At 38.3% G+C, this 15,475-nt stretch overlaps 1 protein-coding gene across 11 annotated transcripts in view; it reads right to left on the bottom strand.

The window, feature by feature from the left end:
• Nrg1 (neuregulin 1) overlaps positions 1–15,475 on the bottom strand; it is a 981,870-nt gene that overhangs the window by 139,829 nt on the left and 826,566 nt on the right. For all 11 annotated transcript variants that reach the window (XM_040731704.1, XM_040731706.1, XM_040731705.1 and 8 more), the window contains 2 exon segments: positions 12,279–12,456; positions 6,051–6,172 (listed from right to left, as the gene is read on the bottom strand). In XM_040731704.1, the coding sequence (XP_040587638.1) occupies positions 6,051–6,172; positions 12,279–12,456 (300 nt within the window).

The following is a 15,475-nucleotide window of genomic DNA, read 5'->3' as shown; positions in this document are numbered from 1 at the left end:
GTCTTCCTTGGAAAGTTCTCATGCAGGGGCAGTAGAGAGGATGCTCTCAGCTGGACCAACGGTGACAACTGTTCCTGAAGCAGCAACAAGTAGCTTTATACAGTCAGGCTGTAGACAATAAAATAAAATTGCTCCTCTTTGGAAACAGGTAATCTGAGGAAACTTTTTTTTTAATCCAAGGTTCACAATAGTTGCTCTTCTGTAGACATGTCTGGACCACTTTCAACACAATGTTTTCAAACCTTGTATCCACATTGAATCAGATGCCTCCTCCTTCTGCCCTTCAGAATGCATCAATGACTTGACCACCACATTACCTGACAAGGGTTGGGCAAAGACCCAAGTCCAACCCAGCATCAACATTTTCTTCACAGTCTTTTTTTAGGAAACCAACTGACTGTCTACTGTGACCTTCCAAGAAGATTTTAAAAGAAAAAAAAAAAAGAAGCTAATCTCTCTGCAGAAAAAAAAAGACCTCAGAGTGGAGGACAGGTTAACCATAACTTCCTTTTGTGATTGAATGCTGCATTAGACAAATGTTCGCAGTAACAAATGGTTGCAGCAGTTATACCTATACATGATGCTCCTAAAAACAACGCCCTTCCTAAATTAGATAATTATCCTGGAGATCTTTAAAACCTCTTCAATGACTGTGGCTTCGTAAAAATACTTCCTTAATTAATATTGAGGAAATGTAAGATTGGAGCTTAACAAATAACTTATATTTAAAAAAGAGATACTTGAAAAAGATCTTTGCTACTAAGAAATGTTAATCCTATTGATTAATAGTATGCAGAAAAAATTTTCCCGTGTGCAGGGTTCAAGGATTTAAACAAATAAAAGAACCTGCTTGTTTTCAGTGTGATTGGAATTTTACATTCCACTTACAGATTTAAGTCCTACAGTCTGTTTGATTTGCAGCTAAACAATGTACTTTAGCAGAGTACATTGGCATATTAGATGGAAAATGTCTCCTCCCTCGATGGTGTAAACAGGGAGGCTGTGGAGTCATTAGGGATTGAACACTATTGAGCGACTCATGCTCTGTAGGCCTGAAAACATAACCCTGCTGTATTTTTCATGTTTGAATAACTATTTTAATAAACTGAGTTCAGTCTCAAGTTGCAGTGGCTGGTACATGTCTTCTGGAAAATAATTTTTCTAATGACTATAAATGTATGACTTCTTTGAGACTTTGTCATGAGCATAACGAGAATATAAATAATCAAGAGAACATACACACACATGTGTGATGTCTGTGAAGATTTAACATACATTAAATAATTCCTTATTTTCCCCAAAATTCTAAGTCTCTACGAAAATTGGGATTAAAAATCATTATAAAAATGCCGGGAGTTGGCGACACACACCTTTAATCCCAGCACCCGGGAGGCAGAGGCAGGCAGATCTCTGTAAGTTCTAGGCCAGCCTGGTCTACAGAGCACGTTCCAGGACAGCCTCCAAAACACTACAGCAAAACCCTATTTCGAAAAAAAAATATCATTATAAATGTAGGTTTTGGGTTTTTTTTGTTTGTTTTTTGTTGTTGTTTTTTTTTTGGTTTTTTTACTAGCAAGAGTAAAACATGAACTCAGGACCATCTTTGAATATCTGAACTTTTATTGTTTTAAATAAGTGCATAAGAAGCTGAGAAGCTTTCAGATAAATACATGCTGTATGGATACTATGCAGGATCTGACATATTCTAATAATATTATTAGTGTATATTAGCTTTTATGAGCACTCTACATAATGCAATATACGTGGAGAATGACAAAAGCATTTAAAATCCATTTGAGTCCAGGCTTGGTAGTGCATGCCTTTAACTCCAGTAATTAGTCAGGAGACAAAGGCAAGCAGTTCTCCTTGAGTTCCAGGCCAATTTGGTCTATATAGCAAGCTCTAAACCAGCCAGGGCTGCACAGTTAGACCCTCTCTCAAAATAATAGATACATAAATAAAAATAAATAAAACCTACTTGATATTCTTCTCAATGTGATTCCACAAGCTGTTCACCAACATATTTCCCACAGCACTGTTAGGGAGAGGGGATAAGAGCTAACAAAGTCCGTGATCCATATGTGCCAAAATTTTAAAGCACTACTTGATAAACTAGTTAAACTTTATTAAAAGTACTTTTTTTCTGTTTCTCAAATGGAACAGCAATGGCTATGAGCCCAATTATTCCTATGGGAGCTTGAATCTTATATAAGTTTTCTCCTGATTAAAAAAGAAAACCCAAGATATGATTTAGTAGTTGTACATTCTCCCACAGTAATCCTTGAAAAGATAGCATTACTTAATTAATGTGCAAACCAATTATGTCTGCAGTTCTCTTCTTTGTCCCTTTATTCTAATATCCAAGTGTTTCCCTAGAGCTTGTTAGCTAAGAATTAATTGTGAAATTAGGATTTCTTAGAGAAAGACCAAGCCAAATAACTAGATAAAAATGAGCCCAAAGCGTATGGGCTAGAGAAAATTATGTGTGGCCTTTCCCCCTGCCAATATGCATTTTGTAATTCACCACAGGAAGATTACAACCTGCCATAACGTTTCTATGAAAATCAACATTAGGCACCAGCATGTAGCATTGGTTTACACATGCAAAACATTTTTTTTCCAATTCCACAAAGTAGTGGAAAGGCATCAAAAAGGCAAAAGTAAAACAAATTTTTCAAATGTAGCTTAATAAATGGTGACTATGCACGTGTTCTTTTCTAAGTGCTTAAATATTTTGACAATATGCTCACCACATCACGGAAGCAAATAAAAACAAGCACAAGGAATTTCTTAAATTTTTATTACTTAATTTAGATCCAGGTGTTCATCTAAATAGCTCGACATAACCACATGGGGGTGAGGCTTCTCCTCCACTGGTTAAGAAGTGGACAGGATACACAGCCAGGGCTAAATCCTTTGTAAATTCTCAGGGTCTTACAGCATGGTGTGGCACAATCCCTGCTGATCGTATCCTTGCTAACACAAATTCTGTTGGGATATCAGGGCACAGCCATGGGTAATAGTTAAATCTTAAAGCGCATCTTAAAGAAAGCCTGGAGATGAATCTACCAAAGTGGGAGGAACATGAATCAGTTAGTTAGGAATTACAAAGAGGCAGAGATGAAACCAAGACAAGCAGGGATGGAGGAAACAGTCGGTTGTTTTCTGTTTTTGTAAGTTCCAAAACATCTGAAGCAATTCAAAGGTAGAAAAGCTAGAAAACGGTCACATGATCTGTTGTTTAAGCTCTTTCAGATGCCAGTAGAAAAGTCCATCTCCCTAAGGTCAAGCTCTTCCACCTGGACTCCCTCTCTCTGACACCCTTCTCCTCCCTGTTCTTGACAAATGAAAGAATCTGCCTTAACTCTCTGTGCACACGCATTCAGATCCAGAGTGAGCTATTGTGTACTAGGAAGGAAAAGCAGATTTATGTTGCCATTTGCTCTCTAGTACTTTTCTGATTCTGAGATGGTTTATTTCCCACTCTAGGAATCATATTTCTTTTCTTTCACGGGGAAAAATAACCTTATTTCATACAACTTACTGTAGTCACATTTTCCCTGCCCCCAAATTCTTCTAGCTATTCCACACCTTTGAGAAGGTTGAAGGAGGATGACCTCCTCCTCACATTACACTGTTATGGGGTCCTGCACTCTCTCATTCCGATGCTTTCAGTGATTAAGAGTCAGGGCTGGGTTGAGCAACGAGCTCAGTTGGTAGAGTGTTCATCTAGCATTTACAGGGTCTGTTTTTTTGTTTGTTTGTTTTTAATCTCCAAAGTCACTATATTAATGGCCCATAATGGCACATGCATACAATTTCAACACTCCAGAGGCAGGGGCAAATGAATCACAAATAAATGTCATCCTCTCCAGTGGAGGAAGTCCAAGGGCTAGCCTGGGCTACAGACAATGTCAGAAAAACAACCAAGCAAAAGGATATCACAAACAAATACTTAAAATAGTCCATGAACTTTATTTTTTGTTAAGAAAAAAATAAATAAATGTTTCTAACCCTCATCACTCAAAAGTAAAATTTATCCACACTATATATTCCAAGTTGAGCACTAGACCATGACTTTAAAATTAATTGTATGGCTGTTTTATGTGAGAAATCTGAAAATGAGTATTGTCAAACTTTTGCTGCCTCCAAACTAACAATAATAAAAAAAGACCCTATAGGGTTTTTTTCCAGGATTAGTATGGTGGTAGATTATCTCTGCTTTATCCTATAAAACAGAAGCCATGGGATAATCAGTATGATCATACTAAAAGCAGTGATAACACTCACTCTAATTTTATTTATCTTGGAACATATAATATGTATAGCTATAAAAATCCAACCTGAGCATCACAATCATAATTCACAGCTTACCATAAGAAGACATATTAAAACACAATGATGAGAAACTTTCAAGACACAGCACAGAGGTCATGATGGTCTCAAAAAAAAAAAAGAAAAAGACAAAAATCTTTGTTTTCAAAAATCATGACCTAAACAGCAATAGTAAAGAGTAAGCTATTGAAATTAATCCATGCCTAAATTTAAGTTTTATGCAGCAATACTATAAAATGCCTAACTTGTGTTATTAGAAACCAAAGCAAAGTGGCTTTGTGCCTGCTCATATGCATGTTACATGGCATTTGCATTTTGAGCATCATAAGCATGGCTTCTAAAACCAATAACTGAAACTACTTATCATCGTCTTCCCTTTACTCCCAAGAGAGGGGATTATCTTAAGTGAAAAGCAATAGACTTTGACTACACCACTCTGAAATTTCCTTGGAAAGCACAGAAAAGGACAGGTGATAACCTGGATTTTCCTGAGTCTGCTCTGTATTTTTCCTTCCACTCCCTTTTCCCTGCCACATTGTGTCATGTGAGGATCAAGAGGTACAAACCAACTCGGTCTTACCAAAATAACCTTACCATTGCTTATTCTTCCCATGATGAACTGGCATTTTTACCTCATCACTCTAAAAGACCATTCCCTGCCATAGGTAGTTTCTCATCTCTGGCAAGGAGCAGAGAAATCAGGATTGGGCTTATGAAAATTCACAATCATTTCAAGCCACAATAGGCACAGTAAGGTTTTTGAAATGGCACCAGACAGTTCCAAAGTTTGAAGAATATCGCTAGGCTCTCATCACCTCCTAGACATGACCTTCAGAGGTCTGGCTACTGAGCTATAGAAGACACAAACCAGAAGTTCCCACCTTCTGATTTCCTAAGAAAGTGGAGGGAAGTTGTTAATTGGGAGGTAGTACTTCCTGTGTCCAACAAATTCATCTGTTAAGCAAATTCTCCCTGGAACAGCTCTCAGGAGGCTCAGTAAGAAGCATGAAGTCATTACAAAGTAGGAAATTCGCTGCCTCTCAGGTGTTCCTAATTTTAAAACTAATAGCTTTAAAAAGTCAATGTATCTAACTTGCTATTAGCTTGGTGTAATCGCTTAAAAATGAACATTGGTCCCAGCACTCAGAAGGTAGAGGCAAGAGGATCTCTGTGAGTTTGAGGCCAGCCTGATCTACAAAGTAAGTTCCAGTATAGCCAAAGCTACACAGAAAAACCCTGTATTGAAAAACAAAAACAAACCAAAAAAATGCACATTGGAACATTAAAACTTTTTGGAACTTGCAGATAAATAAAATAGCTGCATTCATTCATGTGTATGTATACATATATAAGTACACTTGTGGTACTAGGTAAGTATTTATGTATATAAAACTATATAATTGTATTCTGTGGTTGATAGAACTGAAAACTTGATTGCCCCTCCTAACCAACTTTAGCAGGTGTGTGTGTGTGTGTGTGTGTGTGTGTGTGTGTGTGTGTATGCTCGCGCGAGTGCACGCACATATATATACATATATAGTCTACATCACCACACAGTTTGAAGACTTTTTCTGAAGACACAAAAGATGCCTATAATGTTTGACTTCCTTTCCAATGTTTTTTAGTTGTTCATAAAAACATTAACCCATGGGTCTCTCACACATCTCAGGCCCTCCTTTCACAGACTGAGAAATAGCAGGCAGCAGGTGTCTTACCATTTGAGTCAACAATGGTGATGTTGGCAGAGGCGCTGTCATTTCCTAACTTGCTGATCACTTTGCACATATACTCTCCAGAATCAGCCAGCGAGGCTTTGTTAATTCGAAGTTCTGACTTCCTGTAAGATCGAGACCAAAGAAGTGTAAGCACATTGAAGAAATTCATCCTCAGCATCGATAAATAACAAAACACACTTTGCTGAGTTCAGAATTCTCCAATTCCCCCTTCCCTCCCTACACATATAATGTTAAAATATCACTTGCTATCACGTCAGTTCAGTTGTATGTTTCAGTCAGACCAAACATATGGCATCACAGTAAACTGCTATGATATAATTTTATCACACAGATAGTAAATCAAGTGGGTGCTCTCTGGCTGTGTTCTCTTCGTTCCTCTACTTCCAGGGCCGACCATCTGAGCTGGCAAATTTTCTGGGCTCCCTAGATCTTAATGTCATCCTGAGAACACACACACAAGTTACATTATATGCACTGACCAGGTTATGTTCAGGAACATATATGTAGACACATATATGAATGCTAGAATAATTAACATAAAATCAGGCCATGAATTTTAAGGAGAGTGGGAAAGGGTAATTGCTTCATGGTATATACTTTTAGAGAAAAGAAACATAGGCATAGCACTGTAATAAGACTTTTCATCTTGGAAACACATCCAAATTTTCTGACAGAATTTTGCTCTCTGATCATGAAACAGTAGATGGTAACAACAATTATGAAGAAAACTAGAAAATATCCTGATCTTTAATAAAAGAAGAAGAGCAAATTCTGAATATAAAAACCAGAAACTTTAATGTTAAGACCCAAAACTCTAAAGTCAGACAATTGGAGTAATATTCCAAGACTGTACAGCAACTAAGAAGTCCTGATCTTCCCAATTTACGAATCTAGAAACAATCCTACACTTGTATATAAAAACCTCTTTCTTGACCCTGTACAATTTAATATTTTAACGATTGAACTGGATTGAACTATAAGAAACAGGGCAATTAAATTTCCAGTTGGCATAATCTCTAAAGGATAGTTTGAAAAGTCTAAATTCTCCTAATAGGCCTAGCCCATGCTTCCTGGAATACAAACCCAAGTAATATAATCTAATGCTATGATGGACAGAGGATTGGGGTGGTGTGGGGTACTAGTCTATGTCAAAAAAAAATTCACTAAACAGAAAAGTGTTTCTTTATATAAGTGCTTCTCAGTGCCTTTGTTCAAGCCTCTAAGGTGTAGTTCCATGCTAGATGTTACATGTGACCATATAATTGCTGCTTCAGAGACTGCCCCTGGGAATCCAGAACAGAACATCAATGGTCCGAGACCAACATTCAGCTTAATCAAGACATGTGTAACAGATGCAACCAGATTCAGAAACCAGTGTAGAAATACACAAGAGGCAAGAGAGACAACAGCTGCAATGCACAAAGAGGGCTTTCAAGTGGTCTATCTTTGAGCACCAGCCTTTTAAAGAGAGCACGTTTTCAAAAACTGAGAAAAAGAAAGAAAAATGCATTTACTCTTGGGTGAAATTAATGTCAAAGCAAAACACAAAAGCAAACTGGCCAGGAGTCCCCAGTTCATTTGGAACTGGCTGGGTCATAACTGGAACACTGAAGTGTATTTTTGAGTGACAGCAGATGAACAAAACTGTTAACCAGAAGATTTTAGAAGAAGGTGATTGCAACTAGAGAAAGAGTCTAGAAAGCCTAACAAGAGAAAGAATTCTATTAAAGAAACGGTCCTACAAGCATGCACTTAGGAATAGAGTATGATGACTTTTAAATGCATCACTGGAAAAAGAAGTGACTTGAGAGTGAGTGTCCTATGAAAAATGAGCCTCACAGAAAAAAAAAGTGGGAAAATACAAGGTAGTCTTACAAGGGAGAATCTTGGGAATCTGGAACCAGATGAGAAATCTATAAGAGTTAGGTTTTTTCCATTGGCAAAACTCAATACTGGAGAGCCATTTGTCAAGCCTGCTCTTATAAGGTCACCGTGCATGCAGCTCCTAAGTGTGTGGATGTGTGTGCATGTATGCCTGCCTTCAATTCTGCTTCAGATGTCAACCTGAGAACTTCTTAGACAGCAAAACCAGGTACCATACTGAATGTCCACATAAACCATACAAAATGACCACTCGTTATACAGGGAAAAATGGGATTTCTTACATACCATTCCCATGGCCTACCAAAGCACTTCTGCAGCTAAGAAGAGGACTATACATGAACTTTTCTGATATAGAGCTCTTCATCTAAAATGTGGTCACTGAAAACAACAGAACAACCTCTCATTCATCTCTGTGTGTGCAGGGGGGCTCTTTCCACCACCCATGTGTGGAAGTCAGAGGACAACCTGTGGGATTTGGATCTCTCCTTCTACCTTTATATGGTTTCTTAGGGTTGATCACAGGTCACCAGGCTTGGTGGCAAGCATTTTTATCACATTGAGCCATCTCACCAGCCCCAAAGCAGGTATCAGTAAAATCTTCAAAAGGGTTTTTGAATAAGCAAAACCACTTCCAGATCAAATTAAAATATGAGCTGAAATGAAAAGCTGAAGCAAAACTGGGGTTATATAAACATATATGAAACTGACAAGAAATAGAAGTTTGCCTTTCACAAGGCTAATCCAGACCAGATACTTCAGGAAGGCCAATCTGACAGGCCCAAAGCCTTCAACTAGTTTTCTTGATCCAAATTATCCACCAGGCACAGACAACAAGAACAGAGACAGATAAACAGACACACAACACAGAGTGGTTCCCATTTCTTTTAATCGGTCCCACACATGGCTTACCAAATAAAACAAACAGGGGCTTAAATGTGAATTCAAACTCATAGGAAGAACATGCAAGAAAGATGTTTCTAAGAGGAGGCAGAATCCAAGAGGCACATGAGTTTACACAAAGACAGAAACTGCCCTTTGGTAAGAAATCTTTTCATAACACGAAGGAATTAAAAGGAAATTTTGACTGCCATATATAATCTAGATAATAAAAGAGGGAAAAGGCCTAGACTAATGACTGCAAGAGTCAACATTTGATTTAAACAGACTCCCAGGGAAATCCTATACCTCAAATTAAAATTCACCTCTGCTTGGTTGTTCACAGCTAAAGAGTAAACGTAAGTCACGTGACCAGCCAATCAATGCAAGACATCCCTATCTCAGGATCTAGGTAACAAAAAGTATTATGTGTATTTGAACATGAAAAGTAACAACAGGTTTTACTGATAGCCTGAGCTGATCCTAACCCCTGTATTCTGGCTTCATATAATGCAACTACAAGTACTTGTGAAATTAATATGAATGTTGAAGTCAGGCACATTTAAATTTTAGGATTATTTATTAACATTACAACCTATAGAAAGAAACTTAACATAAATTCATTCTCAAGAGGGCAATTGTTTTTAAAACAGTGCAATAATAATATTCATTCTATTTGTTCATAGGATAAATAGAATAATAGAGCATTTTGCTCAGGTTAAACTTAGATTTTGTTGGCTACTCCAAAATCTGACAACACTAATTTTTGAAGAGCTCTAGAAATGACAACTCTTCTGATTGTGAAAATCAATGAGCTGACCTCCTAAGGAGCCGCCTACTCGACACAAAGCATGTCTTATTTTTAGCTCAAATATATAAACTCTTTTTGTGCTAAGAATAATTTACAGTCACATAGCCTGAACAAATTTCTCCCCATTTACTTCTTTGCAGCAAGGCTGGAATTAAAGTGAATAATTTCTGAACGCTGGCCTTTCTGATGTGGATGGGAATTATATTAGTATGTAGACAGTGCTCAGGGCTGTCTGGACCTACACAGCCAATATGAAAATGCCTTGCTGAATGCTAATGCTACTTTATATGTTATGCCAGCCAGGCAACTGAATAAGCCTTTAAGTACACACGTGTCCTCTTCAGAAACACACTCATGTTAGTCTCCTCACATTTTTGTTCCTTTTCTACCTTATTTATCCAACTTTACTTGCTTCTTTCCACCTGAGATGGAGTACATGTGCTCCTCAAAAAGTTTCTGTTTCCCTTCAGTCCACATCAACCTGTCTGAGTACCGACTCAACTGTGTGTGTTTTAACACGCAGTCTGGAATTCCCATGTTTTATTAGGACTTCACTAAATTGTCTCTATACAGTCGTAGGACTGGCTGGCCTAGGCACAGAAATGAGGTCTTCTACCTCTTTGATTTGTCTACATCCCTTGCATAAAGCTCCTCCCAAACTCTTAAATATTGCTGCTATCACTGGGCCAGCTCACAGCTACAAATGAGAGGTTACCTGGCATGTATCTATAACTTAATTTGTCTAATTGATGAAATCAGAACAAACAGCAAAACCTGTTCAACCCAGTATCTACAAGTATCTTTTGTCTTAACCTCCACTAAGAATCATGCTTATCTTTCCAAATCTCCCACTGCTCTCCTCCTTCCTGCATGATTCCTACTTTCAAACACAGCATGGCAAAAGAAATCTAAAATAAATATATAAATCTGTGTTTAATTCAAGTTTTTTCCCCAAGATCCATGACCTTAGGTAAAATGTTGTATAATACGTTGACCCTCAATTTTTCTTTTCTTTTAAAATTTTTTTTTCTACACAGGATCATGCTATGTAGCTCTGCTAGCCTCAAACATGTGGTAATTTTGCTGCCTCAGCCTTCCAAATCTGGGCTTACAGGTACGGCCAGGCTTGACTCTCAGTTTTCCAATCTACAAAATTAATCATTGCATAACAATTGCTCAACTGCCTTTACTATATGTTGGAATGCTGTTGTTGTTTCTAAGCAATATATTAAAAGGGTGTCTTGGCTCTTTACATATCTATGTGTTGTATTTCTGAGCTACCAGCTGCTGCAGGATGTGATACTCAGCCCCCTTTCTCACACTTTATCCTTCCAAATCAACAGATCTTGCTGACATGATCTATAACAGAAGTGGTCTAATTAATAAAGCCATGAGAACCAGGAAAAAGTCCCTAATTATTATCATCAGAGCAATTAGACAGTTTGATAACATTCAATTACATTTGAGTTAGAATCATTTTGTTCTCCCTTGCTCATGTGTGTGACAACTTTTTGACAGACAGTTTATGAAATCAAAAGGAAGAAAGGCGGTCTTCTGCTGCGGCTTTTGTTATGAAACGTTGGTCTTCAGGAGTCTTCTGAGATGTCAGTGAATAATACCTCTCAGAGTTGAGAACCACATTAAAGGTGTCATACAAATTAATGAATTGCTAAGAAAAAAATATATATAACAAGATATTCTCTTCCCTGATTTCCTCAAAATGTATTTTAGTCCTTGTGGAAGCATTTCTTTTTTTTTTTTTTTCCTTTTTAATGTGCATTGGCGTTTTGCCTGCACGTTTGTCTGTGTGAGGATGTCTGGTCCCCTAGAATTGAATGAAGTTACAGAGAGTTGTAGGCTATTATGTAGGTGCTGGAAATTTAACCCAGGTCCTCTGCAAGAGCAGTCGGTCCTCTTAACTGCTAAGCTATCTCTCCAGTTCAGTGAAAGCAATTCTTAAAGAACGAAGGACATGGAAATCTATTGGCTCACAATAGACATCTAATGTAGTCGCTGAGTGCTTCAAACATGGCCATACTCAAGGAGGTAGAAAAAAATGAGGTTTTTGTTCCCAAAGATTACTACATTGATCTAAATACGCTATAATGTTGGTGGGCTTTAATAGAATTGTTGGCTAAAAATTCTCATTATTATATAAGGCATAATTATATGTGTTAAACCTTTGTCTGAAAATAATATAAACTCACTGCATTACATCCCATAAATGGAAGTAATTGTTGAGCTTTATAATGACACTGACATTTTGACTGCATTAGACATTAACACTAAAACATTGCTTGTCTTATTTTAAGGAGACTGACTCTTATGTTTCATGGCTATTACTTTAGCTGTCACTAATTCCACCCTCCTCCTTGCCTCCCAGCCCCATCTGACCTCCTACAGCTTGTTTTTCAGCTTCCCATTTTTTCATCCAAAAGTTGTAAGAATCATAAACTCCCAAGTTCTTTCCTATTTGATATGATAATCTCTGGCCACTATACAAAAAAAAAAAATCTTTCCATTCATCTTATATCTCACTTTACAGGAAATTCAATTCTAGGGTCTATGTAATTTTCCATCCTCTATTATCCTATCGCTGTTGGCACAGACTCCATTACTAAATGCACTTGACTCACCCTGGCTTTTTCTGAATCTTGATGTTCTGTGGTTTAGTTCTTTTGTTCAGCTCACTCCCGTTCTTAAACCATTTGAATCTGAGTTCAGGGTATTCGGAACTGGTCTCGCACCGAAGCACTAGCTTGGAGCCTGCAGCTGACTCCTGGCTTTTCATCTCTTTCAATCGGGGAGGCAAGGCTGTAAAAAGAAAAGAGAGAAGGAAAAACCATGATCATTCGGCCTTTCAAAAGGAAGTATATTAATGCTGAATGAACTTGATGAGGGCCAATTACCAAAAGTTTTACTAACCAAGGCAAAATAATAATAATTATTATCATTATTGATTAGTTAATAATAATAAATGTAAATGAGTAGGCCAAGATGGATCCCAACTAGGAGAAAACATAAAATGCTCAAATAAACTAAATCCAGCACAGAGCAGGGGCTAGGGGGATACCTGGATGATAAACTCATTTCTAAAACATATTCTCAGTAGCTGCTTCCTTGGTTCAACCAAGGCAGTGCTAAAATAGGGATGGGGCCAGGCTTTGTCTTCTGAGGTGCACGGTCCCCACCCACATCACACGTCACACATCTGCATAATTCCCTAGGAAGGCACTGGGAGCATCACGCCCATTTATCAGTTAGATGCTGCTTTCAGAGTAAACACTGTGAGGTCTATTTTCTCTTGGTTGTGACATTTGTAAAAAGTAGAATCGAGCTCATCTCATTAAGTATCGCAGGTGTCCTCACCCCCTCCCCTCCAATTCTGTAAGACCCAAGTCCTTGGCAACATCACTCCTGACTGGGCCTGCAGTCACTACCCCAGAGACAGAGAGTGACTGAGCACTCCAGGTGCCCACCACTGCCGCGTCCTGGACACTGCATGAATCTTCAGGACAGAAGCTGTGAAGAGCTAAACTGTGCTGCTTTACACTATCCTGCAAAGGATACACAGCACTGTGATATATATAAAACTGTGTATGTGCTAGAATGTGTATGGATAAAATCACACAGTAACGAGTAAGTAAAAAGCAAGAGTAAACAGGAAACCAGACTACATGAAGCTGAGTGACGGACGGGTATATGTGGTGGCTTGTCATAAGTGTCTACAAGGTATGTTTGATTTTTATAATAACATATTTCCAATTAAAGAATAAACAGATGGCTTTTCATCTACACACACAAATTTACTTAATGATCAAACCATTACAGAACCCGAGACCTCAACAGCTCATAGTTTCCGCTGAGGCTTGCAAAGGCCAGCGACAAAGTCTACTTTTCTGCTCAGTTCAGGAATTAACAGGAAATCCCAGAAAACAAACCCAAATAAAGCAGACTCTGCCTCACCAGCCCAGTGCATAATTACTCCCTGGGTAAGGACCCAGAGTCCAGGGACACAATCAAGGTCACCTTACACATGAACAGAAAGTGGATACCTTGCCTACTTGGGCTATTTGTTTTTCTACAACTTTGTCCTTATGAGGCAAACCCCAAAACTGTCAGAAGTGAGCATGGGAATTAAAGCCAAAACCTTTGCATGCTGCAGTTTCTTAGCAGTACCACTGTAGAAATACAGCCTCACTTCTTTGGGAGCTGTTAGTGCAGCAGGGACCTACTGAGGCAGACACAGGTGCAGGTTAGAAGACTCAGCTATTCCTGGCTCTCAGTCCTTGACAATTATGTCTGTCTTGTTTGTGTTTCTCCCCACCACCATCGCCTGCTTTTTCTTGACAGCTTCAAAGTAAAACTTGCTTTCTGAACGAATTCCACAGTACTTTTACTTTTGAGATATGGTTCGCGGTTCTGCTTTGGAAGTTTTAAAAACACTAAATTCTAATATATCTGACAAGTGCCTATATTTATCTCCATTAGCTCCCTAAGATCATTTATAATTTTCCGACTCTGCTGAAAGGTTTAGAAGAAACACACAGGAGAGAGCCAAAAGGCATCAAAGAAACTGGCTTGTATATATTAAGTAAAATAAATTGCTGCACGTATGCACAAACTAAGAATGAGTGTGTGCTTTACAACTGGATTTTAAATTGAAGTTGAAACTCCACCAAAATTCTCAAGGTCTGGTCCCTTGCTTTAATAAACAGAATTCCCTTTATACTTAGATATAGTTAAACCTCAGCAAATCTGTGTTCCCTCTCCTACCACTCCAGACATTGGCTTATAGATTCCAAATACAAGTCTGAATACTCATTTGCATAAATATTTTTTCATGAAATAAGTGTCTAGTTCTCTCCCTCTCTTCACGTTAACCTTTTCTCTTACATCTCTTTCTTCTTAAACTCCTCTCTTCATTTATTTATTTCTTATTTCTTCCCAGTCTTGATATCAAACACACAAGAACAGACCAATTCAGTAAGGACTGTTCTGTGAAATTGTTCTAAGCCTTTAAAACCAAAGTCAATGTCATAAACAACAAAAGAAGACTATGAAACTGACCCAGATTAAAAGGAAATTAAACATGAGTCATCGGGGGAAGAGTGCAGCTACTGAATGAAACCCTCTTGGGTGGGTGGCAGGGAAGGGGTGGAGGAAAGCTACAATGGACTTCATTGGGACTACGGGGGGGGGTCTGAGAAAAAAAATAATGTATAAGAGTTGAGTTTCTCTGGTGGAATTGCTGCACTGTGGTCGAGCAAAAGAATCTTGTTCTGAGAAGGTATCCGTGGACATCTTAGGGGAAGTGAGCTAGAAATACATGTAAATATATTTGCGCTATATACAAAAGAAGACACGCAGGTTTCTCTTTGCTTTTGTACCTTTCTTGTCTGGTCTTTCTGACATTAAAAGAAAGGCTTTGACTTTCAGGAAGTAGGGGTTTCTTTTGCCCTGTAGTGCTGGGGATGAACCCAGGTTACCTATGTACTAGGAAACCATGCTACCACGGATCCACATCCCCAGGAGTTCAATATCTTAAGTCCCTTTGATTTTCCTTCCCTTCTTGAGGGCATGGTCTTCCTATGTAGTCCAAGATGACATGGGACTCACCATCCTCCTCCCACTAGAAGTACAAGCACACTTATTTACCTTCTATCACTTACTTATTCCCCATTTAATGGCTTGGGTAAGTTTGCAATCCTGAGGGTGGATTTTGAAAAAAAAAATCATTAATGCCATTTAATTCCAAGAAGTGTTACCCTGAAATTGTTATGTGGGTCAATGCCATAACCTTAACTTTGGGGTAATCTCATTAGGCCCTTTG

Source organism: Mesocricetus auratus, unplaced genomic scaffold, assembly GCF_017639785.1.
Source record: "Mesocricetus auratus isolate SY011 unplaced genomic scaffold, BCM_Maur_2.0 Super-Scaffold_100026, whole genome shotgun sequence".
Lineage (NCBI taxonomy): Eukaryota > Metazoa > Chordata > Mammalia > Rodentia > Cricetidae > Mesocricetus > Mesocricetus auratus.
Note: the sequence above shows the minus strand (reverse complement) of the source record. Positions and strands in the feature narration are given on the sequence as shown.